The 27,968-nt window shown below is 40.9% G+C and overlaps 1 protein-coding gene across 1 annotated transcript in view; it reads left to right on the plus strand.

Annotated features, from left to right (window-relative positions):
• The first annotated feature begins 1,755 nt into the window (after nucleotides 1-1,755).
• Nucleotides 1,756-27,968, plus strand: part of akt1 (AKT serine/threonine kinase 1) — a 35,018-nt gene continuing 8,805 nt past the window's right edge. The window contains exons 1-8 of the mRNA XM_086094358.1: nucleotides 1,756-1,959; nucleotides 8,634-8,780; nucleotides 22,656-22,784; nucleotides 24,892-25,007; nucleotides 25,254-25,376; nucleotides 27,154-27,285; nucleotides 27,400-27,465; nucleotides 27,842-27,910. Coding sequence (XP_085950484.1) covers nucleotides 8,735-8,780; nucleotides 22,656-22,784; nucleotides 24,892-25,007; nucleotides 25,254-25,376; nucleotides 27,154-27,285; nucleotides 27,400-27,465; nucleotides 27,842-27,910 — 681 coding nt within the window. The 5' untranslated portion in view covers nucleotides 1,756-1,959; nucleotides 8,634-8,734. The remainder of the gene's footprint in view (nucleotides 1,960-8,633; nucleotides 8,781-22,655; nucleotides 22,785-24,891; nucleotides 25,008-25,253; nucleotides 25,377-27,153; nucleotides 27,286-27,399; nucleotides 27,466-27,841; nucleotides 27,911-27,968) is intronic.

Consider the following 27,968-nt stretch of genomic DNA (forward strand, 5'->3'; position numbering starts at 1 on the left):
ACTGGCCTGCCTGTACCTGTCCCACTTCAACTGCTGCAGTTGAAAATACACGAGTGTGCACATTCTAACGCGTTGCAAGATATAAAAATAACACTAATCTTTTGCTTGGACACAGTTTGTAAAGTGTGAAAAAAAAGTAGAGTGAATTGAGGGGAAAGAGTTTGCATAGTTGTAGAGTAAATATGCAGTTGAGTCAAGTTTAGTGGGACACACTGCTGCCAGAGTAAGAGCAGTTGGTTATATTTGATTCTGAACCTCACTTCATGGCTCGTGGCTTTGTTAGGAAATGCCAGGAACCATTTCTACCTCGCAGCGACTCCGAAATAAAAGCATGTTTTTTTCCCCCCTTCTTTTTTGGCAAAGGCTTACTCCACAGCGGCCAGGAACTAAAACAGTCATAGATCAACAACTGCTCTCGGGTGATGACTTTGGGTTTTAATCTTTACATTTTAGACTGGAAATGTTAAGGTTGAGGTTAAATAGGCCGTGAAATTGGTGCAACTGACCCACTGGAAAGTTGGATGATTCCAAATAATACCTCCACTTTGTCATGCTTTCCGATATCTTGCAGACAAATACTAAGAAAAGTAAGATTTGCATATATAAATACTGCTTTAGGCTCACCTACATGCTGATCAATAAAGATTCATCTGCAACTGTTTGATGGTCTGATGGTCATTTAGATTCATTTCAAATGCTGCAAATCAGTAGTTCCAGCTGTCTGGATATTTTTCCTGGACACACAAAGTAAACATTTTTGAATTGTTGCATCAAGATGAGAAGTGTGAGATAAATGAAACACAGACCACACAGCATTATGCAAATTATCAAAATAGAATCATATCCAAATGCTTTTGTTAAATAGAATGAAGTGAAAACTGAAAAACGATACTTTACAGGATTACTACTAAAATGAGAAAGGATTTTTTATTATTATGTTAAAATGTGAAGTCGGGTTCAGAGGTTTGGATTTCAAATTTCAATCAAATCAAATCTCCGGCCTTCCTTTGTGGAGTTTTGTTGTTCTCTCCTTCCTTGCAGATTTGGAAAAGCAAGATATTCCCAATTCATAGCTGTCTTCGGGACAATTGCTTGATGATGTCATCTGCCATCTCCAATAGTTATTCTAGTAAATTTGTTGTCTTTTGCGACCCAAAAGTCACCAGCCTACGACATTCCCCAAATTTCCATATAATCAGAAAAAAACTCAGTGTTAAGGTAGATTTTTTTGGTGGTTATCATCAACTAATTTTTGCATTTGTGGTTTGACAGGTCACAACAAAGATGAGCATGGGAACACATTGTTTTGGTTAAAAAAAAGAAGAAAAAAAGCTTTCATTGTTCCAGTGACATTTTTATTTCTACTCTTTACTTTTGTACTTAGTTACAATATACACTTTTTTTGTTTTACTTTCACTGAAGGAGTCAAATCAGCACGTTACTTTTAGCAAAAGCCCTTCTTTTTTGTCCCAAAAAAACCCCACAAGTACTGAGCGTGAGTAATTGAGCACGTCTGCAAAAATGAAAAAAAAAATAATAATAAAAATTAACAAATACAACACTTCCCCTTCCGTAATATGGTATGCTGGTCTTGATTGTGTAGGGCAGGGGGCAACGTTCATCCTTTTTTGCGGAAGCTAATTATTGTGTAAACTGCAATCCCACACAGAGGACGTCAAAGTTCATCGAGGCCACACACGCACACCAGACGCCCCTCTCTAAACACTGGATTTTCGACGGCACTGTTTGCATGCGACCCGTCGGCTCTAGGACCCGGCAGAGCAGACTGCCACAGAGGCATTGCAGACAGCGCGTTTGGGAGGTGTAGTGGAAGAAAGGCAAGAGAAACGGAGTAAATGAGAGCACTTTTGTCCAGATTGTTGAAGGACTTATCAACTTAAAGTGCCGCCGAATCAGCTCACTAGAATGAGACGGACACATTGTTGAATTCCTGTCCAGGTAAATGTTCGCGTTTCGTTCGCATGGTTAACTATAAGAGGTCGACAGCTAGTCAGGGTATGTCCCCATTGTACTTACATGGGATGCGGTTATTCTCACCCGAGCTGCCCTGCTAGGCCCCAAATCCTTTCTGTCGCTTAATGCAAGCATGAAATGTACTACTTTCCCGACCCGTTGGCTGTAAAAGTTACTTTAAAGTCAGGGAGACATGCGAGCCTCGAAAGCGAACTGTAAGGGTGTACTGTACTGTATTTTCCACAAGCAATTGAACGTCTCTTCAGATGTTTGCTTTCTGACAATGACTACTTTTTGAAACGTAGCCCTCAGGCCCACTTGTAACTTAAACTGTGCCCCTCTTCTACATTCAAAATGCTGCTTGTATAGCGCTTTAATAGTCCACGAGGGAAAACTAATGAGATCAACAAGAGAGCGGCCCATTCATTGTTATGAACACCGTTTACGCTTTTATAATGCACGGGCCACACATAACATTAGCTTTCTTAGCTTGTTGTTGCTCTGCTCCAACACCCACTTTTAACAATGCGCTCATTTTTACTTGTAAACAATCGCAACAATGTGCTGCTACTTAACTTGTTGACAGTAGTCGTGCTATTTTCTTATTATCTTAACTTCTAATCACCACATAGGAAGTATTGCCACCGTTTAGACTCCCCACTGCCATTTGGAGTTCATGAAAACGCTTGAATATTATTGTTGCGTTCAAAAACTTAAAAAGTGTTAGAATTTTGGATTATGTGCTTACTTATAGCTATTTGACTGTATTGTGGGCAGTTTTTATTGTATTTTTTATTTTACCGTTGCAACTCAGCTTAAGTCTTGTTTATAGCATACTACCTATTAAGGTGCTAGTGCAAGGTTATTTTTGAATATGTAGCCTGCATATGTGTGTGAATGTGTACCACAGCTTAACGGTTACTGGAAACACTTACTTGCATTTGGCCAAGGGAAAGCTGTGTGAATCCTTATTGTACTGTCTGCTACATATGCACATTATGTTGTCATGACAGCTAACTTTTGCTCTATATACATAATAGCAGTAATGTATAACATGTGATGGTAACAGTGTAAAGTTTCAATGACCAACATTTGGTTTCCTATTTGCCTTCTCAGAGTACAACATCCCCAGGCATGTTATACCCTTTTACGCCTTTATGTCGGAATGTTTTTGCTGGTCATGAGACTACGTCTGTCCTGTGCACATGGGGCCTTGCCATATGACCAGCGGAAGACACAACACGTCGGCGCAATGACGTCGCCGGTGACTGTTTGGCGCTGCCTGTTCTATTTAGAAGATATCAGCCGCCTCCCACCCAATCCCTGTGCTCTGACGCAAATGTGCCATCAGGCGCATGCAGATTCTGTGGAATGCTGTTAGAAATTTTGTCCCTGTGCACAGCAGGCGTATTGTGTCCCATTGCGCCACAGGAGTTGAGACCTTATCACTGAGAAGGATACGCATCTCACAATGGCCGCCCACTGTTGGCGTCACGAGCGTACCCTTCTTCAGTTTGTGAGGGCCCTCTGAGAACATTGCAGCCTGAGACACTGATAACAGTTCTTCAATTGATTTTGCTCACATTTACAACCAGGTCAGGAATAAAGATTCATTACAGAATCTTTATAAATAGAGGTATGTGAAACTCTTCAGGACACTCCAGACTTAAAGTGGATGGATGCTAGTTAAAGTGCATACAAGTTGTAGAAAATGATCGTTCCAGTTTTCTCAGTATTGCCGGTCCATCTTGGATTTGTTCATATTTACAAACAGTTCTTCTACAGGTTGTCAACTTAACCAGAAAATTTTATTTAAATCTGTCCCAAGATCAAACCTGTGGAGTCCTAATGCCTTTATTAACCATACAGGCAGGTTAAGTAATATTTTAATATTATGGAAACTGAAAAAAATAAATGAGCTACTCACCTTTAGCTTTGCTGACTGAAGTCTAGCATGACTGAAGTTAACTTTACTGTAATAATTACAGAATATGTGTAACACAGTGGTTCTTAACCTTGTTGTGGGGATTGAACTCCGCAAGTTTCATGCATGCATTCACCAAACCCCTCGTAACTGGAAAAATAAATTGTTTTTCTTCTTCCCAAGTTCAAAACCTAGGCATATGATTCCACAAAATGAACCATGGCCAGTTGCATGTAAAATCGCTGTGTTCAAATAATAAAATCAACACATCATACATTTCACTCAACAATAGGAAAACCTATCTCAATGGAAATTTACTGCAAATCAATGTAACTTTTGCTGTGGCCTTACAGAGATAAATTAAGGAATGCTCGCCTTCACCTTGGCCACTCTCATTATGTTCTCAAACAAAGTCTGTTGCTTTAATTCGTTTACATTTCTACCATCCTCAAAGGTAACGTAACAAACAGTACGAGTATCTCAAAGGCTGGCTATGATTTGGTGACACCAAAATGCTGAAAGCATTGTTGTTGGAGAGGAGTCTCTTCACAGAATGTGTCAACATTCTTCCATTTTCAGCGTACATTCCGTTCTGGCGAGACATTGTATTGAGCAGCCAGGACTGGGACGTGTGTATGACTTTTGTCACTATGCTACTACCCTTATGACTTTAGGGGCATTCGGCTTTAGAGGTTAAACTTGACTTCTGAGTAATTTTCATTTGTAAAGTATGTTCAGGGAACTTCAATGAGGAACTTAACACTCTCTATATGACCAACCATTACGCCTGTCACTGTAGGATCCATTTCCCATCACCAAGTGTGCATGATGGATGGTCTCACTTCAAATGCTGTAAATACTTGAGTAAAAGCGTATACGTTTTGTAACTGTAAACCAGCCGCTGACTCTTGCCCGCCACAGCAGGAGCAGAAAATAGAGCATAAACAAGCTTACGACCATTGATCTGTGATGAAGGAAGTAGTGTGGTGGGGTTGGCCTGAATTTCTTCCTCCTGCCATAAACACTTGTGACTGTCCTTGCTAGTTCAAGTCACAGATGCAGTGTGTGTGTGTGTTTCTATGTCTGTGGGATCTTTGCTTCATGACACTGATTTGCATTGAATGAGTTGGCCCCCAGAGCCGGAGCCAGAAAGATGAATGATTAAAAGCCGCAGTGACCGTAAGGCAGGCAGGCGGTGGCGGCGCAGAGGCCCGAGGACCATGTGACCCGCTGTCAGGGTACTGGGTTCATTCAGTGGCTGCGGCGCTGGCAGCAGCCCAGTTTTTTCCACACAGGCCGCAGTAGCAACAGGTCGCTCCCATTAAAACAGCAGTACTCTGTTGTGGCTCCAGAGCCGCTCTTGTGCATGTGTTGCTTTTTCGGCTGCGGCGTACGCACCCCGGTTTGTTGGTCTGAAGTATACCAATGTGTATATAATATGTGCACGCTTGTGACATTGTCCACACTGAGTTGCCAAAGGGGTTCTATTGCTTAGAGTTTAAACTGCACCCAGTGTGTGTGTGTTTTCGAACTCAAAATCAGCCCCAAGTTAGCATCATGACAAGACTTCCCAAAAATGACAAGTAGTCAAAATTAGGGATAGGCTGATTATTGGCCAGGCCGATTATTGGTGCTGATATTCGATATTTTTGAAGAATATTTGTATCTGCCTTTTTGAAAAATCTGACACACGATAAAAAAATGTGTTACCCTCAGGGAACTATTTCAGTTTTCACTTTCTAAGAGATGCTGCTGAACCTGGGAACTCTCTGCACCTTTTGCTTTTGTTTGAAAATAAAACAAAGATATGTAAAAGTTTAACATTTCAGTTATTTTGAGATTTTGGAGAAAAAAAATACTTTAGAAAACTAGCTGGCTACGGTATGACCCTGTGAGCTTCCAGAACTTTTTGTTACAGTTTTATTTTTTATTTTATTGCCGAAGATTACAAAAAAAACAGCTTCAATATTTTGCACATCTGAAAAGTTGTTCAAAAATCATATCCTTTAAGACATTTCAACAAAATTAAAGTTTGAATTTGTATTGTTTTTAATTTTTATTTTGATGCAATATTTTTTTCTCCTTTCTCTGAAAATGAATATCGGCTCTAAATATTGGTTATCGGCCTCCTTGGCTACGAATAATCAGTGTTGGTATTAACCCTGAAAAAAGAAAAACATTGGTCTATTTCTAGTGAAAAATGTAGAATCTCTTTGTAATAGCTACCTCCAGTAGAGTCCAACGCACCAAGAATTTAGAAAATTGAATAATTATGGGTTCTGGAGAAATGGATCATTTTGTGTGTGTGGGAAAAAATGGCCCTTTTATGGAACGATTTTATACAATATCGAATAAAAAATTGGCCTTCTGCCGATTGCATTTGCAAGGCAGATGACATTGATGGGGGAAGGAAAAAAACACACAATTAAAGATGTCAAAATATTCATGGTATTACAAGTGCCTCAATATTGTTGTAGTCTTGTTTCAGCACAAAATAATGAACCGTTCTGCTTAAAATGTAATTTTGTATAGCATGTCCACTTCTGTATTTCAGGTTAGGCAGTCAATGGCATGCCACAGCCAATCGCGTGCCCGCATTCATTATACAGGCACGCCATTGACTGCCTAACCCTAGTGACGATTTGACTGCACAAGAAATACACTGATGATTGGCTGACAGGCCCACGAAACATTACTTTTGCGAGCAATGTAAAAACAAAATACATTAATCTTCTGTTTAAAGGGGGAATCAACCCCCCCCCCCCCCCAAAATCTTTACAATATGTTCTATGTGACCCAACTAGTCTACGCATAAATTTCCACAATTGAGCCTTCCATTTAGTCTGCTACTTGGCAAACCTCTGCTTAGATTAACTGACAAGTTGAGCTAAAAATATCTATAAATAAGATCATACAGGCTGGAATTCCAAGGTGTTCTCCAAGTCGACTCCTTGAAAATTGTCGTTTGACGCTGACGTTTCTAACTGCGCCACGTGGCCTAAAAACTCGATTTAAATAGCGTAAATTGAATATTATTTGTGAGAAGAGCAGTGTGGCTAGTAAAATAAGTGGTTGTACTGTACTGTACTAATCAATTGTTTTCCTGATAATGTATTTGTTATGACGTGTTTTAAGTGGCCATTCCATGTTTTTTTGTAGAAAACTTAACCTAGATGATGGGGGCCCCTTGTCACGTTGCTAAACCAAGATCTTATCACCGTTTGTGGAACACAACCTCACTGCAATAACAAAAAAACGTAGATAATTAAATAACCCCCCAAACTCTTTTTGCTCATTGATATGAGTGAAGCACAACAACAGTAAAATGCGTGTTTATCACCTCGCTCAGTGAGACATTTATTTGAGCCCAGTGCTGTACTGATATGATTCGTAGTCTGTCAATAGTCACATCCACTTCCTGTTATTGTCCCTGGCAGTAGGCTGGCTGAGGCCACTCGCACAGAGCTCTTTTGATGGATTTACTCTGATGGAGAGGCGGCAGACAAATTGATTTCAGTGGAAGGGCAGAGATCGCCTGGTGCAGTGTGTGACATTTGTGTGAACAAGTCGGGAAATTGATCCCTTCTATTTCTCCTGTCCTGCATTCAAAGCTGTATTTACAAGAGGTAAATGAAGGGAAAGGTCAATTGGTTTGTGATGGTAGCCTCGCAAATTTGAATATTTGGAAAGTGCTGGAATTGTTGCTTATTTTATATACTGTACAATCACTGCACAACACGTTTGCTACAACTAAACAATCGATTAACATGTTAGTGATAGTATATTGAAAACTATGGTATGCCTTTACAAAGGCATTATCCATCAGTCCATCATCTGAACCACTACATTAATTCACAAGTACTTATTTCGCAGTATGTTTGTTTATTATTGTATCCTGCCACAACATTAGGAGTCATAAGTCTTCTCTGTCTGCCGCTGAAGTGATTTTTATCTATTTATTTATTTATTTATTTATTTTGCATTGAACACGAATCAGTGTTTAATTTGGATCACCATCAAATATGTCCATCTCTTTTCATTTCTGATTTGTCATATTTTCTTAATTGAGTCTACGTAATAAACATGACCCAACCCATGACATAAACAACTTGTGAAACAATCATCCACTGTGTAAATCACAACGAGTCTGCCAAGAGATTTTTGATATACTGCTCTTGTATTAAATATCTATCAGGTTGTGCTTGTATACCCAAATGTTATATAGCCAACATGCCTGTCCTTATATTATAAAAATCATTCTTGAGTGTGAGCAGGTAGGACCTCTGCTATTACCTAATTGCATACGGAAGTTTGCACTGCACTTAGCAGAGTAAGTGCGTCATATGCGTCAGTTACTTTGGCTGTTATGCTCACATCAGGCAGGCAGTTTGTCTGGACGAGTTCCAGCAGCATTTCTGTGTGCTTGCGCCATAGGTCAGACTTGAGTAAAAACAACAACGCTCACAGATATGGCAGGTAAAAGTTGTTGACATTCTTGGTCTTAAGCTATTTAGTATTTTTCAGTCAGCCAAATCCTTTGTAAATAGTCACGTCACGCAGTCATCTGTCAAGAACTGTTCTTTTTCAGGAACACGGAAGGTATGTCTTTTACTGCACCAGCTCCTGGGTCTCATTGCTTGTCTTCTGAGTTGACCTGAGGGTTAATATTCAGACCAGTGGAAAAAATGTTCCACCTCAATAGAGGGCTAATTTTTTACCTTTTTCCAACTAATAGATAACCACGGGCCTCGTGTGCTGGCGTAAAGTGAAGAGAACTTGGGAAGACGAAGTGACCCTCCCTGTGGAAATCCTGGATCCTCTACCCTGTCCACCAACATGACCAATGTGGTGATTGTCAAGGAGGGATGGCTGCATAAGAGAGGTACAAATACCTTCTTTTAAATGTTGGTTTTATGTAAGCTTTTTATGTAATATACAGTTAATACATGTTCATGTTAATTGTTTATTATCCTTAGTACAGAAGTTCCTCTAACACAGTCTTCATTTTGAAGACAATTACATAATATGTGACAGATCGAGGTGCACTGTTGTACTTCACAAATCACATTTTTGAACGTTCATTGTAAAAACGTTGCGAAACTCTCTTAGTAGGGATGCTGGTGTCTTAATTTTTTTTAAATTAGAAGCTTAGCATATTTCTAGAAATTCTTGTTTTTCTATCCTGTTCTTGCCACTGGCCTTTCGTTCGGAATCAGTGTTGCAAAAAAGTCTCACATGATATGCTGGTGAAGTTTGGTGCTACTTTAAATGTTTGTCTGGATTGTACAATCTTAAACTTAAGGTGTTTAACTACTACTACTGTTGTACGTTTGTAAATAACTTTGGTTATGATATGCTTATGAAATATCCTGGGATGATAACCTTCAATTGATAGCACTTACACAGTTGCAATTCAGTGGCAGAATATTGCACGTCATCATCCACACATTCACTAGAAACTGTCCCAGGTGTACAAATCTAACAAAGTAGCAGTCAAACAACAAACAAAGTAGAGGAAGCTGATTCTCAGAAACCTCTTCTGAACAAATATTTTGAGACAAGACAGTCAAACAATTTTGCAGTTATATCAAACCTCATTTGTAACTAAACTGGAAGGGAGTATAACATAATTGTGTATTGCGTATAAAATGCTTTATATAAAGTTAAAACTGAAAGACATTTTTTTCTTGGTTCTTCTTATTGCAAAATTTTTCGGATGTTGCAGTGATCTTTTACATGATCTTTGACCCACATTAAATGTTTCACAAAAGGTCCTTTCACCTCTATTTAGGTAATTGGCGAGTATTATACATTAGTGTTAAAACAATTCCAATGCGAATAATTACTGAATACTTAAAATGTAAATAGCCATCAGGTCTCCTGTGGGCTTCAATGAACTGCTCAGACACAGCAGTGTGGTGTGGCGGGTGTTAGTCCTGTTGTTTGGTTGAAAAGGCATTCCTCACATACCTGCTGACTTTGAGTGCTTTATGTGTGAGCACTATCTCAGTCCTCAAACCACAGCTGTCTCTCAGAGTCCACCACCACCACCATCACCAGAGGCAACAGTAAATGTGATAAGCAAACTGTCTGAGACCAGTGATGACTCTTAAGGCCCTGGGCCAAAGAACCAGGCTTTTCCTGTAAATCGGTAAAACCGTGGCTTGGACTCAGGGGATTAGATGATGGAGAAGGTCACAAGAAAATTGTTTGGAACTCCATACCAGAACTGCTGTTGGGTTGGTCGCTGACTATATTGTTTTGAACTAAGTTATTGAACATTACATTTTGAATGTCTTAAAATATGTGTTGCCATATAATAGTTGTAATGAAGATAATAAAAAGATAGTGATTTACCAGCTACACTAAAATGTAGAGAGACGCCCAGATTTTTAGAAAAACACAGTTTTACACTCCACTGTGAGTCTTTGCGGTTGGCTCCATGTGTCTCCTAATTCAGTGGTCCCCAACCTTTTTCCCACCACGGACCGGTTTATACAAGTCCACAACTTTCGCGGACCGGCAACCCAGTGGATTGACGGGGGGGATGCTTGGCTGTTCGGCGGCTGATTAATAAAAGGCTACAACAACAAACGCAAATCCACTATGTAAAAGCTCTATTTTTGTTTGATCCGTCCACAGAACATTTTCCCAAAAGAATTGTGGCTTGTCCAGGTACTCCTTGGCAAAGGTTAGCCATTCTTTTTTATGTCTGTCTCAGGAATGGTCTTCGCCCATGAAGCCCTATTTTTGGTTCAGTGTGTAGCGTATGGTACTTCTTGAAACCATGATCCCAAACTGTTCCAGGTTGACTTTCAGGTCTTTGGATGTATAATGTGGTGTTTTTTCCACCATTCGCACCAACCGTTGAAGACTTCTGTCATCAATTTCTCTTTTCCACCCCACATCCATGGAGGTTCTTGACAGTTAAATTTTCGTAAAACTTCTTAATAACATTACGCACTACTAAAACAGGGCAACAAAAGTCTTTGGAGATGGCTCGATACCTTTTGGAGGTCTTGTGTTTTGCGAATAATTGCACTTGTGGTGTCCTCAGACAGCTCCTTTGTTTTCAATATTTTGACAAAAGAAAAGGGGGCAACAGACGGCTTTTTAAAACACCAAAGTCGTCATTCATTGGTTAATTCATGTCAATTGGGCACAGACCATTTAGAACAGGTAATTCTCATTTGTGATTTACCAAAGGTGAGTCAATGTGTTTCCATACTTATTTACAGGAAAGGGTGTCAATACCAGTGACAGCGCACATTGCAAGTTTTCAATTTTTTCCGTCCATTGTTTATTGCTATAAATAGTTTTTTTTAAATAATTTGGTCTTTCAGATAAAACACAAGTTCTCTATAAAAAAAATAATATTTTTGTTGATAATTTTTTTCAGAAGGTATTCCACATTATGTACTTTACCTTGATGGGTGCCAATAATGGTGAGCAGGTCTGTAACAATAAATGTGAAGCCCCATTTTTATTTAACTATATTAGCAGCGGCCTCCTTAATGCGCCAAGTTGGCACATTTAAGAGATAGATAGATTTAAGGAGGGCATGATATGTTGGCGTCGCCAACATAACAAAGCACCACAGAACAGATCTAAAGTCCATGAATAACTCACTCATCATAACGAATAATAAATTAAGAGCCGCTCGCCACAGAGCCCATCTTGCGTGGGAATTACCAAATCCATGCACCTTTCTTTTTCTTCTTGGTGATAATCTCCTGTGTTGTCTCATCACTGGGCCTTTTCGCCGTTGCAAAGAAACTTTCCAAATAGGTCTGTTTTTTTACTCATTTTGCTAACTTGTCGATTAGCATAAGCGCTACGCGACTGAGATAATTAGCATCTTGACAAGTTTACATGAGTCAAGAGTCCGTCGCAAACAGAGCGAATCCGGTCACTTTTCCAAATAAAATATTTTTAAGCCTCGGCTAATGAATTAACCAGAAGTATAATAAGTTTTTTATTCTTTCAACTGCGGCCCGGTACCGGTCCACATCCTGCGGCCACCTCCCAAACCTGTTCCGGCGGCACACGTTCTGTGCCCTTCTTTTGGTCTTGTTCCGGTGGCGCACAGGTTGCGGGCACCCTTCTGGTCCTCTCCCCGCAGGGCAACCACTGCTGCAGCCGCCTCTTGTTCCTGCTTCGGCGGCGCAAGCACTGCTGCGGGGGTACCTCTCATCTGGTGTCCGGGACGCCTGCCGGACTAGCTCTGATGGGCTATGTTTTTGGGCCGGGTGGCAACCTGCATTTGAGGGCGAGGTACTGTTATGTTCTGTCTTAGTTATGTATGTTTTTTTCCTGCAAGCTTTCCATATTTTTTAATGGCACATAGGTGGGGCAACTGAGCACGGAGGTACAAACCTGTGGGCAATCGGTAATCTGTTCCTTGTTTTAAGGCTCCCCCAGCATACCAGCTGGTTGCTGGTTCATTCCTCTGTTTGCAGTGTGCATTCTGTTTTTTGTCTTCTTGGGTTGCAGTCCAGTCGTCCTGTTTGTGGCAGTGAGTTTGTTTTGTCTAGCATTATTCATGATTTGTTTGTACTTTGTAATTTATGTTCCTACCCAATTGGTAGCACCTTTTGTTCCATGGTTTTGTTCTTTTATACTTTGCAATTTTGTTTGCTCCTTTAGTTTTTTTGTAATAAAGACTATTTGAGTTTTCCGACGAATTGTTGCTGCTTTGGGGTCCAACTGATCACAAACCATGACAGGCCCGGTCATCTGTCGCACCAAGGCCTGGTTGCATAGGGTGAAGTCACAAGCTCTGCCAAAATGTGTTTAATTCTGGGTATGTTGTCGTGAATGAATGTCACCTGTAGCATCGCCCTTCACTTTGCCTCCCTTAAACTAAGAAACTTTAAACTCGACACATAACGGACCATTTTTCAATGGCTTAACATACAGTAGATCAGATCTGTTGAACACAGTAGTCTGGTCCTTCATTAGCAGAATCTTCATTAATTTTGATTGTTGCTGTAATTAAAGAAAATGACTGGCATAGGTCTTGCGTCAAACTGTGTTAGAAAAAAAGAACAGCAATGTCCTTTTAGAGGAAGACAGCGGTTTGATTGTAAAACTTTAAAACTTGTGTTTGTCCTTTGTTTTCTCTGCCCTCCTTCATACTTAACTAAGTGATATACAGATAGTATGATAAAAAGCACTGGTAAAAATGTAACTAAAATAGCTGTGAAATAGTGACTAGTAAGTAAACAGTCATGCTGAGTTGCTGAAAATGTACTCATGCACTCAGACACGCTCAGGTTCAAACTGTGACGGCCGTCTACTTGTGACGTTAAACAAACAACCTTTCAGGAACAGTGAGTTGGCACACTGTCACAGTCGAGCAGCTGTGCCCTATGAAATGTCACCCAGAACCTTTTGCGTTTTGATTGGGGGACATTCGCCTGACTTCTTGACAGCAAGGCTTTTCGTGTCGCATCACTGTCATGCAGTCTTTGCCCCAGAGCCACCGCACAGAAGGTGAACCTGTGGTAGCCATGTCTTGCTGTCCATCACCTCAGCATCTTGCCTCACAGGTTGCGCCTTGAAACAGGGGTGACTGTGCTGGTACCACCCAATTGCCTTGCTGCTCCTTGTGGGTGTTGTAACAGCTTTGCTTTTACCACACTCAAATGTGCAATGCTCATTCTGCTCACTCAATATTGATTACAAAATCGTAACCCTTCACAAACATTTTGTAGACCTGGTCAAACGTCAAACTACTTTGTTGAAGTTATTCCTTGGAATGGTTTGGAGATCCAGGGCGTGCTCAATTCCTTCTTTCTTCATAATTCTTCAGTAGTTAATTATCTGGCTTGGGCACTCTATTTTGGAAGGACATATGTGGAATACAGCTCTAAGAATTAGACAATTATTAATATTTAGTATATGGATGTATGCACAGTGCAATGCTTATTTATTTAGAGGTCCTATTGCCAGTGTGACCCTTTAAATGTGCCTGTGGCCTCTAGTCGGCACAAGAATGGAGCAGAGTGTTATTTCTTTTGGCAAGTGTGTTTTTCTAAAGTTCCTGTCAAAGCCAGAGCATCATCCAACATCAAAGATGCAGATTGTGGGTTCCCTAGTTTCCAGGGAAGTGCTGTGGCCAAGAACTCAGTGAAGCTCAACAGAACCGCGCTTGCCTGTCCTCTCCTTTTTCCTGGCCCTTGTGTGTTTGACTCATTTGCTTCTTGACAAGTATAAAGAGCCGGCCCCCTCGTTAGACTAACGAAGGCTACAACAACTGTTGGAATTGGGTGGAAAGCTCAACTGGCTCCAACTCAAGCGGGAGGGGTACAGTGAGATGGAGAAGGAGGGCTCACAGCATTAGATATTGTGAGAGAAAGATAAAGGGGCAGACAAAAGAGTGAGACAGAAGTTAAACAGTGACTCTGTGATGTTCACAGAACATTGTTCAGTGACCCCGTCCGCCTCACAAGAGTGCATAGATGTTGTGTGTGAGATGCTACAGTTTCACTTCTCATGGCTCTGATTTGGAGCTCATCAGCTGATTGGTTCTTTTGCCGGTCATGCAACTTATGGACACCCACGAGCGATCCGCCTTTCCAAACGAGACCTTGTTGGTGGTCCAGTAGATGGCATGACAGAGTGGGCCCAGGGTTTGGGGGTGGAGAGTGGCTTGTTGGATAAACTTCTAAGTGAAGCATTTTTCTGCATATTTCAAAATTCCAAAGCCACTTGCAGCCATTGAAAAACAAAAAAATGCCAAGTTCATAGGTACAATTTTTTTGACTCCAAGCAAATGTGATACTTCCTGCTATTTCGAGGCTCTTAATAGCAGTTCACGTCATAGTTGTGCGATATAACCATGGGCGCACAATGTATAACAATTTTGCCGTGTTTCTTAAAAGAGCACCAGAGTCTGTTGTTTGGTACTCATCCACTGTGGGCAACTGTGACTATGTTTGGAGCAATTGACTCCTTTATTGCTGGGCTCCATGTCATAAGTAAACGTGAAATATTTCTGCTCATGTTCTGATAATGAGTTTTTGCTCCCATGTCAAACACACATTTGCTGTCGCATGTGTAGTTTACATGTTGAATTTATTTGGTTATGGTACTGGGTGTGGTTTGAACAGCCTGTAAGCATACTTTACAGCGGACTGTTGCGAAATCCGAAACAATTTCAAATGACTGACCAAACGGTGGCTCTTTAGTAAACTACAGGTAAATCCTCTTTGTTCATTGCCATGTCAGCAAGAAAAAATATTTGGTAATACTAATTTAAAAAAGGAAAAATGTACAGGTTGCACAAGCACAAGTCAATGAAATTTTGTATTTGCATTGTCTCGAATTTTTTGGGGAGGAAATGGCACCCTGTAGGCAGGGTCCGACAGCAGAGGGTGTCACACTAGGAAGCCAAAACTTTCTGGCCGCCGGCATGGGGACCCCCTGCTCTCTTTAATCGGAAGCAGTCTTCCTGTTAAATGTTGTGTAGAGAAATAAATTAGTTGGGTGCAGCTGTCTGCTGGTTGGTGTGCATCATAGGGGGACCAGGAGGGAGGTGGCACCTCTACCTCTCACCTCTTCTCACGGCAAGCCTACTCTTACTTTTCTATGCAGAGTTCGCCTGCTTGCCTTTACCAATGCGTTCAGCAGAGATTAGTTTCCTTTCCATGCTGAATATATTAGAAATAGTTTTTAATCATCGCGTTAACTTCTTATTTTTGTGTTGCATCCTGTCATTAAGAGTGTAATGCACTAATTAGCTTAAAAACGCTTTTCTTATTTGGCATGCTGTTACCGGGTTAGTTAAACCATATCCATAGACTGCTTGTTTACCCAGAGAAAGGGGGCAACTTTCAACCCTACTGTGGCAGGGGGACCTACCCACAGTCTCTATGGTAATCAGCAGGTGTCACTCACCACAGAGAAGAAGCGAGGGCTTTCTTATGAGCGTGAGAAAGAGGGGCAGCCTCCCTCGCGCCCCCACCCTGCTTCCTTCCTTTTTTATCCTGTTGGGGTAGCAGCAGCAACTGCGGTGATGGAGAGAAAGTTGGGTAAAAGGAGGGGATAGAGAAGGCTACACAGAAGCAGGGGTGGCCCTTCCCTGCAACCTGTTAATACTGCTGCCAAAACCCTGGCATTGAAGTACCACATCCAGCTGCATAGGAGCAGGAAGACCCAACAAAGTGGTTTCAGAAGCAGGATGTGAGATATCATAAAGGTATAAAGAGAAGGGAGAACAGTTAAAACCTGTGGCCTGTGGGCATAATAGTAACTTTTATTGGCACAGTGAGATAATGGATGAGTAATGGGTGTTCTTGCAATGCGAGAGGCCCAACTCACAACTCTGCGCCCAGTGCATTCTAGAGTTGCTGGTTACTTAGGCTTAATAATGACCCCTTGCATCAGGAAGACCTCTTCTCCTCTGGAAGCAGGCCGCCTATGGCTCATTGAGATGCAGGGCACTTGGTGGCGGGCTGCAGCTGCAGCCGACAGGCAGAACACGGCAGAAAAGGGCTGAGGGGATGGCGGGGTGGCTGTGGAGGGAGGACAACAAAAGGCACCAACCCCCCTCCGCCAATGCTATGGAGTTTAAATTCTCTAATCCTCCACCTCCCCCTTTCCTCCATCACCTCATCCGATTCTCACCACTCACACAAACACACATACTCTGTTCATGTAGTTCGCACTGGCTCCTTTCCCTCTCATCCCCAAGCCATGAATGGCCAGGCGCGGACAAAGACCAACAGCAGCCCCCTCAGGAAGTCCGACCTCTGGGTGTGGGCACTGAGAGCCAGATTTTGTCTGATGCTCTCTGATACCTCTCACTGTGTTAGGGCACATTCACCCGGTCGTAGTTTGTCTCATCACAAGGAGAGGATTTCAGTATTTTTGGAGGAGCTTACATGAATCCCTTTATAAGTCGTATGACAAATTAGCAACATTGTTCTTAATTTAGTTGTGTCTTTTTGTGGGCGTTACACTGACTTGATGAAACATATCTGAATTGAAGATGGATTAAAAACATTTTGATTGTTCAGTTACATGAAAACCATCATTTTTTGGGACCTTCAATTGCAAACATTTTAGAGTGTCTCAAACGGTCTCAAAGTTGATGTTTTTTCTTGTGCATCACGCAATCAAAATAAATGAAATAAATGTGGTTTACCAAAGTCTTTACACGTTACTGAAGGGTATTCAGATGGCTGTCAACACCTGTACATGCAGACAACTTTGGGATTGTTTTGACAGAAAACCCTGAATTTTTTTTCCATAAATGGAAAATGAATCCTCGCCATTCCTGTCATGTAAGACAGACCAAACTGGACTCAAAAACTGTTCCTTTTCCCCGCCCTTCACATTTTTACTAATCCCCCTTTGTCCATTGGTCATCTCTTCATTGTCAATGCCTCTTAATCTGAAAGTAACATATGTACCGGTAGCTACAGTTCTATGAGTCCCGAACGACCGGCACAGGCGGTGTGGAACAGCACGTAAAGTGACTGCGTGTGCTGTTCACCACTGCCTCTGGCAGTCGATGAGGGACGAAATAGAAGAAAAAGACTTCTGCAATCTGCATTTAAATAAGTGCATTTAGCTCATGTACTTTTTCCCCCTATCAATGATGTTTTAAGTCCACTGTCTGGTGTACAGTAGTTTCCTTTTAGGAACCTTGATGTAGTGAATGATGTTTCACAGATGTTTTGCAATAACTTTTGACGTCTGTCCTCATTTCAACTGTTAAAATTGCAGACCATGGATGCATTGGTCATCTGATTCTTCACATGCGTGGATATATAATATAAACAAATATGACAACTTGCCCTCATGTGCAGCTGTGGCCAAACCTGTTATTTTCCTGCCTACCTTGGCATGAGCCAGTTTGGGGGTTTGAAGGGTGTGTCAGTGGCAGGTTGTGGCTCTCTGCACACTGTTGTTCAGCAGTTGGCAAATAAAGATGAATTCTGTTTGTTTGGCAGTGGGTCTCTGTTCATTATTTTCCACTTTGCCCAGCACGCATCTCCGACCTCAGCAGCTGCTTGTCATGTAAAGACACTCCATCAGTCCCTGACAGCTCCTCCCATAAACACACACAGAGTACACACCGCTTATACACACTCCGCTCGCAGTTGTACATATGTGGGGAACATATGTAGTGATCTGTCTCACTACTCTGCTAGTTCTTTGCACACAATGAAGCGTTCTCGCCCCCTCTACTTGAATCATCTTTCTTCTGGCATCAAATCTGTCTTCTGCTGTCAAACAACCAGTTTCATTGAGTAATGCTTTACTGGCAATGCTTGGGCTCTGTCTTTTTCATAGCGTAACTGTGTCACAGCAGTTTGTCACTTAGGCTTGTCATCATAGGGATTGTCGCTAGTTGCTCTGTCTATTGGCCAGCTTCCTGCATTGGAGGACACAAAAACAAACAAACAGGTGGTTTATTGGAAGACTGTAATGATGAGCTAAAAGCAGAAGGCTCTCAAGTTGTTATAGGATCCATTGTCAATTGTCAGCAGCACTCCATACTTTGTGCTGCACTCGAGAGTGGATGTATTTAGTGTACTTTGCAAAGCACTGACATGTCATGTAGCATTACCTTTTGAAAGCTAAAGCACTGAAATCATAATTGTTCCTGTTAAATGATGAATGTGGACAAGTGTGCGTTTTCAAAGAGCCCACAACATCGAAACTGCACTCCCCTCCCCTGCAGACAAGTACTGTCCTGTGTGTTAGTCAACAGTTAAAAAACATCAGTCTCACTTTTTGTCATGCCATGGCAGGAGAGACTCACTGTGTGGAAAGTAGAGTAAAAGTGGAAGGGGAAGTAGTGTAAATAGGAAGCTCTCAAGGGTCATCTTTGTTTTTTAGGCAGACTGTGGGTGAAACGTTGGAGGGGTGGAGTTGGGGGGTGTTTGCGCTGCAGAATTGCAGACTTACTCATACTACCGGATGAGACTACTTCCATTCTTGTCATGTGATCAGCTTAGTGGTCGCAAAGGAAGCTGTGCTTTAGACCTGTCGAGAGCCTCTATGCCCTTGTCTACTATTATTTCACACAGAAAGTAACTAATGTAATGGACATATTAAGGGGTGAAAAAAAATATGGATGCATCAATGCGTTACAAAAACTCCCCTCCCAATTCAATATCGATTCAGAAACGTCCCCTCTTCACAGTTCAACATTGATTCAGTAAATCCTCTGAATCAATTCACCTCTTGGACGAAGGGAGGTGTGTGTTGTGGTGGGGTGGGGGGGGGGGTGTTGCTTTTGAATCCGACTAGGATCCAATCATCAAAAAATTAGTTAGCCACTCACCCCTGCACATTGGGCGATTTAGCATGAGGACTCGATGTGATCTATGAAAGTCTATATCGCGTTCTAGGGTCCTCATACATGTTGTATCGTGTCACTTTTTTTTTTTTAAATCCATAAAAAGAAAAATATGGGATTGTCAGTCAAGACGCAGGTTGCTACACAAAGAGGACATAGGCCAGAATAAAGGTGAAAATGAAATATTTGGGATACATTGACAAACTGAGCTCGCTCCAATTCATTTGAATGTACCCGGCGAGATGCGTACACCTTTCGCGTGTATTTTTTACCAAAAGCTTCACCATTTCATCCACAGGTACATAGGAAAGGAAAAATATGGTTCAGTATTGTTGTAAAACACAATATGTGGACTGTATGTGCTGTACTATCGCTTGGCGGTGAGTGGTGGGCAGCTGTGTCTCGTTCACTTACAGTATAACCCAGAAATGGATTTATCACCTGTGTGAAAGCTTCCATGCATTTTGATTGGCTACAATTTGTGACGTTGCCAAAATTGCTGAATACCAAATTTTTGTTGCCATTTCAGAATGCTTACACGACGACATGCGCTAGATTACCAGGACCCTTTGTGTGGGAAAGGCTTTGTTTCATGACGGATCAAGATTTTTAACGTGTACAAGAAAAGAAAATAGTGACAATTTCTCTCCAACACAACTTCTTAGAGTCTTTGTACACTGCAGCCAAAAGAAAACCATTCAACAAATCAGGAATCATTTTGGGCTTGGAACTGATTCCACAAGGGATACAAATAATGAATATTATGTACATAACAAACAGTACAGGTAAAATGTGTATGTGTCTACACTTCCCTAAATTGAAATCGAACACATACAGTCAAACATTTGAGGTGAACATCACCTGAACTGCATGTAGGCTCCTACACGCTCACAGTTTCGACCCCAAGTGCTACATTCCTTCATGCCCATGTTCTGTGTGTGGCTTCTCCATAGTGACCAGACAAATTGTCCGTATTGCCATTTATATCACAGTTACATAATTGAGGCGCAGCTCCCGTAGCCCAACGAGTCTAATTTCTAAGAATGTCCATGTGACTAAGGCCACTTCAGCTAACTGATATACTCCACGAGCAGCTGCCTGAGTATGGCCTGACCTGTTCTTAGTGCGCAAAAGTGCGTTGACAGACTTGAACTGGACCACAATATTTAATTTCCAGTCCTCATGCACACCGACGCACGTCTTGTTTGCACCCCTGTATATAATAAACAAGCCACAAATTCAACTGTAGTCATAGTTAACAGAGGTCTAACTCTCCGCAGGGCTAATGTTATTTTTCTAAGCTACATTAACACAAAATCTCACTGATTTGTTCTTTCAGGTTATATTCAAAGTCGAGTTTTGATATATGATTAAATATTACGTTTTGAAATCAGTAAATAATTATTTATTAATTATGATTTTAATATCAGTTAAAATAAGCGTGATTTTTGTTTTTCCATTATTCACTCCGCCCTGCTGAAGGTATTTGTACATGTAAAAATCAATTTATTTGAAGAATGTGAATAAGAACTTACTGAAGATGTTGTTTGTATCTGCCCGGTTACCTTTGTTTGTAATGTTGGTGTCACATTATGACATGTCAGCATTGTGCAAATACTGTCCTCAGTGTGGACTGGCATGGATTTTAACTTGGAGATATGGGTCAGCCAAAAACTGACCACAGAACGAGACACCAGCTGGAGCCTAAATGGCCACGGAAAGACAACTCGTGTATGGTAGACAGTACTTTACTATACTATACTTTAGTGACTGTATGGATTCTTTCTTACCCATGTTAGATTCCAACTATTTGCCTACACCATGAATAAGTCACTTTGACCACCTTGTGATCAATTAATCCTCATCTTGAAAACACCCTGGGGACCCAAGTTTGATAGATGACACAGTGAATCTGATCTAAATGGAAAACGTTTGGTGCAGCATTGCAAAGTCTGCAGAAAACCAGATGAGAAATGATGTTTTGTGTGGTGATGTGAAATATGAGACATCTGCTGCAGATTGAAGACAAAGGTATATTGGACTGTGGGGCAGATGTTTTGTGATTCAGGACATCACCTTCTCAATAAGTCTTGACAGCTCATTTAGAGAGTGCTTCACCTCTTTTCCGGTCAACTTTGCCAGAATGTCTATACTTTGCTTAAGTGTCCTTTTCCTTTCATTCCCTTGCGTCTCATCCTGGAAATCTTTTTGGACTTCATCCCATTAGGGTTTCTTGCTCTTGTCATTCTGCGGTCCAAATAAATGTGATGCAGGAAGAGGAAGTTCATAATTTTATGATGTCAAGAGTGCAAATCTTAAAAATTGAGAGTCAGTCAGTGGTAATTGTTTTTTTTCTTTTTAAATTATTTTTAAGAATGAATACAAAATAGAGAGATATCAGAAGTAACTGAAACAGTTACCAATTTTAATGTGTGCCTAATAGGGCAACAGAAGCTTATATTGACAGATACTCTGTTTCTCTTTGTCCCACACACGCACATGCACCACTTCTGTGTTTGAGGAAATGGGGCAATTAAGGACAGCTTGCTACGACTCTGCATGGGGCTAATATGTGTCTCCATAATTAAAAATGAATTACTCTTTTCCTTTATAAATATTCAAGTCCCACTTCACCGTGTGCCGCTGCCTTGCTATGATACAATACGTAGGCTAGTTTCCCCCCATCTGCACAACATCTGGTGCAGCATTTCCTGAAGCATCACCAGAATAAATTGAGTTTTGTTGGAAATGGACACGCATGACTTGAAGTTACGGATGTTGTCTTCAACTCGAACCGGCTTTTGGCAAATGTATTGCTGCTGTTTACAAAACCGCTGAAACAGTGGACTGAGTCACACAAAGGCTCTACTATAGTCAGATGCATCTACGTTTTCCACTTTTCTGGTACCTACCGGCATGATACTTTTAACTGGTAGAAGTGGAAAAGTGATATAATTAAACTTTGTTGTCCCGAGCAAGGTTATTTTAGTTCATGAAAAAAGTTCAAATTCGCAAAATGTAAAATTGAACTTTTTTGTTAAAAAAGAATGTTTTTAAAAAACAAACAAACGAAAAGCAAGCGAAAATGTCCTTCGTTTTCGTCTTTGACAATTTTTGTGAAGGAGACAGACGGACAAAGATACGGGTCCTGACTTGTACTAAAAACCATTTGTCCTGCAGCTGACCTACAATCAAAGAAAGATGGTGACAAGATTTTTTTTTCCAACACTAGAACAGCATAGTAATGACCACATTGCAGGAAGGGTTGCACCTAGGGGAATTCAAACACAAAGAGAGAGGACAATGCCTCAATGCGTTGAATTACCGCAGAAGCATTTGCACATTCAGAAACAATATACTGCACATTGTTTTTTGCCTGCCCAATTGTTTCTTCATTATTTTGCTGTAATTTTGATGCCCTTTTCCCCCCTCTCATTTCAGGAGAATACATCAAGACCTGGAGGCCAAGATATTTTCTTTTAAAGAGCGATGGTACATTCATTGGCTACAAAGAGCGACCGCAAGATGTCGACCAGCTGGAAACGCCTTTAAATAACTTCTCTGTAGCACGTGAGTATTTGCTTTCAAAGAAACCACTGCATTTCCCCCCAAATTCCTGGCAGCTCATTTTCCCCATACTTGCATTGTTGTAACAGTTACAGACTAGTACATTCACAAATAATTGCTGCAGATGTCTATCTTACTTAAAGAGTAATTTTATTAGGAACTGACTTTAAACTTCCAAATGCATATGGGATTGTGGCGCAACAGTGACCTGTCTGATTAAACCACCTGTCATTAAAAACAAAGAGGCAATCCAGCATCACCAAATGCCTTCATAGGGATGTTCCACACATTTCAGTCAATTGAAGAAATTTCAAACTGAATTTACTTTTAGTTACCCAAAGTTGAGCCGACTCCGTGGGCTTCTCTGATAAGTCAACAATTAATAAAGCAAACCAATTAACAGCTAAAATACTGTACTTTTTTCAGTTCAATAACCCAAGTAAATAAATACAATTTGAATCTTAATCAAGACATACTGTGTTTGTCTATTTCGTTTCATTTGGAAAAAAAATTGGGGGAAAGTACTGTATATAATAAAATGTTTAAAATTAATGTTGATTAAAAAACTTCTTAGTTAGACCAATACCAGTGCGAGTTGTGCCAACTACTGGTGAGGATGTCAGATTTGACTTTTTCCAAAACCCAGGAAAGTTCAATGATTATTTACCATATGACAGAAAAAACTCTCCTTTCACCTGGGGAAAAAAGAAAGTTTGATTACACCTTTTTCTGTGCTTTTATAATCAACAGTAGGTGACAATCTTTATTTTAAGCTAGGTAGTTTTAATAAAAAATGCAGCTATTACTCCCAGTGGACTCACAAACTGGGCTGCTCTTATATCTAAAATTATGTCATCTAATAATTGCGTCAATTAAGTTATTTCCAAACTTGAAATTTACAGTGGAGAGGCATCTGACCTTCCTTCACCCATCACCAATGAAAAACGTAATTAATAACCAATTGACAAGTATGCTCACCATTGGCAGTGAATTAAGTATCAATGGCAAGTATGGGCAGCCTGCACGAGTACCCGATACTTTGAATTATGGCCTGTATTTGCCTGATCCGATATCTGGTACCAATGCAGCTAAATTGTGTGGCGGTTTAATACTGTACATTTAGTAAGCACTGTTAAACTGAAATGGTTTTGAACTATTGGCAAAACTGTTGCACTTTGTCTTATTGTGTCTTATTTTTGCTTTGAACTTGTGTTATTGTCTCATGACATTAATATATTTCCTGTCTTCTCTGTATACATCTTCTCCGGTACTTTGCACACATGCACAAATGCCGAAAGCTGCCCAGGACAATCCATCTTGAAAAAGTTGCTGTGTTCAATTCAATCTTCCAATGACTGAATTCCGCAATTAGACAGCCCACTGTTAGTTGAAATGTTTCCTCTCAGACACTTTTGAGTTATCGTAGCTATTAGCCGCCTGACTTCTATTAATCTGCTCTGAGGCGCTGCCGCCATCAGCGGTCGCTTTGGTTTTCTGAGACCACGGCGCAGAGGACACGTGGCGTGTCGCTGCTGACGAGGGCGCGGCAGCTGGATTGTGTTCCAACCCTCACAGAGCCATGTTGGGTCTCAGTGGTGGTCCACTCTGCCGTTCTCCATCCATCAGATTGAGGGCATTTTGTGTCGCATTCCAACACATATGCTGACATGTTTTCATTTGGCAGCAGATGTTAATGCAAAAGAGGATCAGAAGGAAATCTCGGCTCGCTGAATGCACTTATTAGATTATTGAAACTTTTATAAATTACAGCAAAGAAAGTGATTACTGTATTTTTTGAGTTGCAGTTTTTTTTCACAGTTTGGCTGGTGCTATGAGTTATCCTTAGGTGCAAGATAAAAGTATAGATAGCTAAAAAAAAATCTTTAGATATATGTTAAATATCACAATAATATTGATATTGCACTATTCAACACCCATATCACATATTGCATGTTTTTTATTTCAAGATCCAAATTAGACAACGATCGTTTTTTTTGGCGGCGATAAAGATAAATGGCTACAACTGTGGGTCTTTCTCGTCCCTTTACTCCCCAACACTGGCCCTTCTTTTCATCTCCTCTTTCCAACTACCGTCTCATTTTATGGCCAGAATGCCAGCTGATGAAGACAGAACGACCTAAGCCCAATACATTTATCATCCGCTGCCTGCAGTGGACCACTGTCATCGAGCGCACCTTCCACGTTGAGACCCCTGAGGAGAGGCAAGTGAGAAGCATGCCATTCTCGGCCCGCACAAAAGCAAAAGACAAATTGTGTATATGCATGGCACATGTCCCTGTTGTTTTTCTTTTTACTTGGAAGCATTGAAATATGTGTATTTAATCATAGTTATGTCCACTTGGCAGAACTTGCACTTGAAATTTCCCTCCTGTTGATAAAAATGACAATTATGTGATTGGCCTGCTGGTTTGCTAAATTGATTTATATATTCTTTCTACTGCCTTTAGGGAGGAATGGACAAAAGCCATCCAAACAGTGGCAGAAGGGCTGCAGAAGCAAGAGGAGGAGATGATGGACTCCTCTCCAGACCCCATGGATATGGAGGTGTACCTGACCAAACCCAGACAAAAAGTGGTACGTCTCATTTGCGCGCCTTTGCCTTTTTATGATGACATATGCGAGTAGACGTCAACTTATTAGGCTTCAGCCATTCATGGTTTCCATTAAACGTTTGTGCATGTGCAAAATGTATTGCTCCTGCAAACAGATGTGGAAGCTGATTTACTAACTGCACACACTGAACATTGTGTCTGCCAAACAGGCAAAATGTCTGTGCAATTCATGTTGTACATTATGGGAACAGTAGATGCAAATAGATTTATTTATCAAACCCGAGGTGAAAAACAAGACAATGAATGGTTGTTTTCTGCTTGGGTAAACGTTTTTTTGGAATTGCTGGAACCAAAACCTATCAAGACATATTATCTCTTCAGTCAGCAATGCAATTTTGGAACTCCTGAATGATCTAAGCGCTGACTTTGGAGCAAGATGGACTTATGCCATAACATCTATGACAAAACTCTGTTTAATTAACACATCATTTCCTGATATCTGAGTCATTTCAGCATACTGGTGCTGGCCTCTCCCAATATTTCCGGTTACATGTTTTAAACGCAGTGTTACACAGGTTGGGTTTGGATAGATCCAATCCAAATCACCAATGTTACAATTTTGTATTATTGTAAAACATTGAACAATACATGTGAACTAATACAAGCAGGCAATTTAAAATGCACAAGATAGTTCTCAAAAAGAAGAGGACGGTGGTTGACTTTTTCAGAACTCTGAAGAGGGAGATGAGATCGATGGGCAAGATCAGTTTTATTTGAAAGGATCGGCCGATCACCCCCCCCCCCCTCCCAAAAACCCCCAAATTCAGGAAATCGGCTCTAGGTTCCCACCAATCGATCGATCGGTTCACCCCTACTTCAGAGTTAATTTTGTGTTTTTAGTGCGCTCCCAAACTTTCGATGATGAAACCAGCCTTATTTTAAGGTATCAGTACTTGTGATGGTGGCTGATACCAGTATCGGCCGCCCTCTTATGGAATATTGCTATATTGCGATATATATATATATATATAGGTCTTTAAAATGATTGGGGGGGGGGGGGGGTATGTATTAATGGTATTTGGTATTGATATCGGTGACTACTCAAGAGTTGAGTACTCATCGGTCTGAAAAAAGCTTCAGGAACAAAACCCTCTTTTAATTATAGCAGGCTCCACCACTTTAAGAACTGATGCAAACAGTGCAATCCTTTTGTCAGTGAACACACCATTTGTTGCCCGCTATACAAAATTTAAAAGACTGCAATCTAAGTAAGTCCCACGCCACCTGCCCACTAGAAGCATATACAATCTAATAGACTGAACATGCAATTTGCTGCCCGATATTTGGGATCTTAGGAAACCAGGCCTCAAGTGTGTGTCGGTGTTGAAATTCCATTGTTCTTCTCCTTTATTGCACCTTGCTCCACTGGCACAACTTCATCTAACCTTCAGCACTTGTCAGCTTCTTTGAGTCTCCCAACATTAGCCCTGGGTGGCTTAGCACCAGATAGCATGTCCACCACGCTTCCCAGCCCCACATGTGTGCCATGACATAAAGGTCCAAGGCCACCGGATTGGATGTCCCTCACGCAATAATTTCTAGCATTCTCTTTAGAACTAGGGTCAAAGGTTAACTGAGACACAGCTACATATAGGCTGAACCATTAGAGTGGGAATTGCACGGTGGCTGAAATAGTGCCATGAATGCCACTTTGTTGCGAGTGGGATTGTGTGTCCTGTCTAGTTTGAGTATGAGTTTGTTTGTAATCAGATGCCACTCTCTCTCCTCTGGCTCTGCAGACTATGCACGACTTTGAATACCTCAAACTCCTGGGAAAAGGCACTTTTGGCAAGGTTATCCTGGTAAAGGAGAAGGCCACTGGACGCTACTATGCCATGAAGATCCTAAAAAAGGAGGTGATCGTAGCGAAAGTGAGTAGTCACCAGTGAGATAGAAAAGTAAAGGAAAGACTGGGGGCGGGCAATGACTTGATACCGAACCTTTGTGGGAGTTGCACAAATGCTCTTTGTGCATTGTTTTTCCAGGATGAAGTGGCACACACACTCACCGAAAACAGAGTACTCCAGAATTCAAAGCACCCCTTCTTGACAGTAAGGAACTCCTTCATATCCTGAAACAAAACTTCTTCTACTTTATTAAGACCTTAGTTAATTGTATTTAGTTTGGCATAACTCATTTAGTGAAATGAGGAATGTTTTGAAATGCTACTAGCTTACAGTTTAGCTCGGCCTTTTATTAGTTAACCCTTTCTATAAGACTGAAGCAGGGTGTGCGAATAGGATCCTTAAGGAATGTGGGCACACAATTCCAAGTGAAATGTGTAGCAAGTATAGAAATGTGAACACATTGCTTTAGTTTCTTCATTTTTTTTCATTTTTCTTTTTTTTAGTGTGACAGTTCTGCAAAATGTTACATTATAAATCCAGCTGTTTAAGTTACAAATTGTTACATGTTTCCTCTCTACAGGGACTAAAATACTCTTTCCAAACACATGACCGCCTTTGCTTTGTTATGGAATATGCCAACGGTGGTGAGGTAATCTATTTTATATTATTTTCAGCATTGATAAGGATATACCGGTGCGTCAGTTGCT

Source organism: Leptonotus elevatus, chromosome 14 (genome assembly GCF_054856555.1).
Source record: "Leptonotus elevatus isolate MCC_2025b chromosome 14, RoL_Lele_1.0, whole genome shotgun sequence".
In the NCBI taxonomy this organism is placed as follows: Eukaryota; Metazoa; Chordata; class Actinopteri; order Syngnathiformes; family Syngnathidae; genus Leptonotus; species Leptonotus elevatus.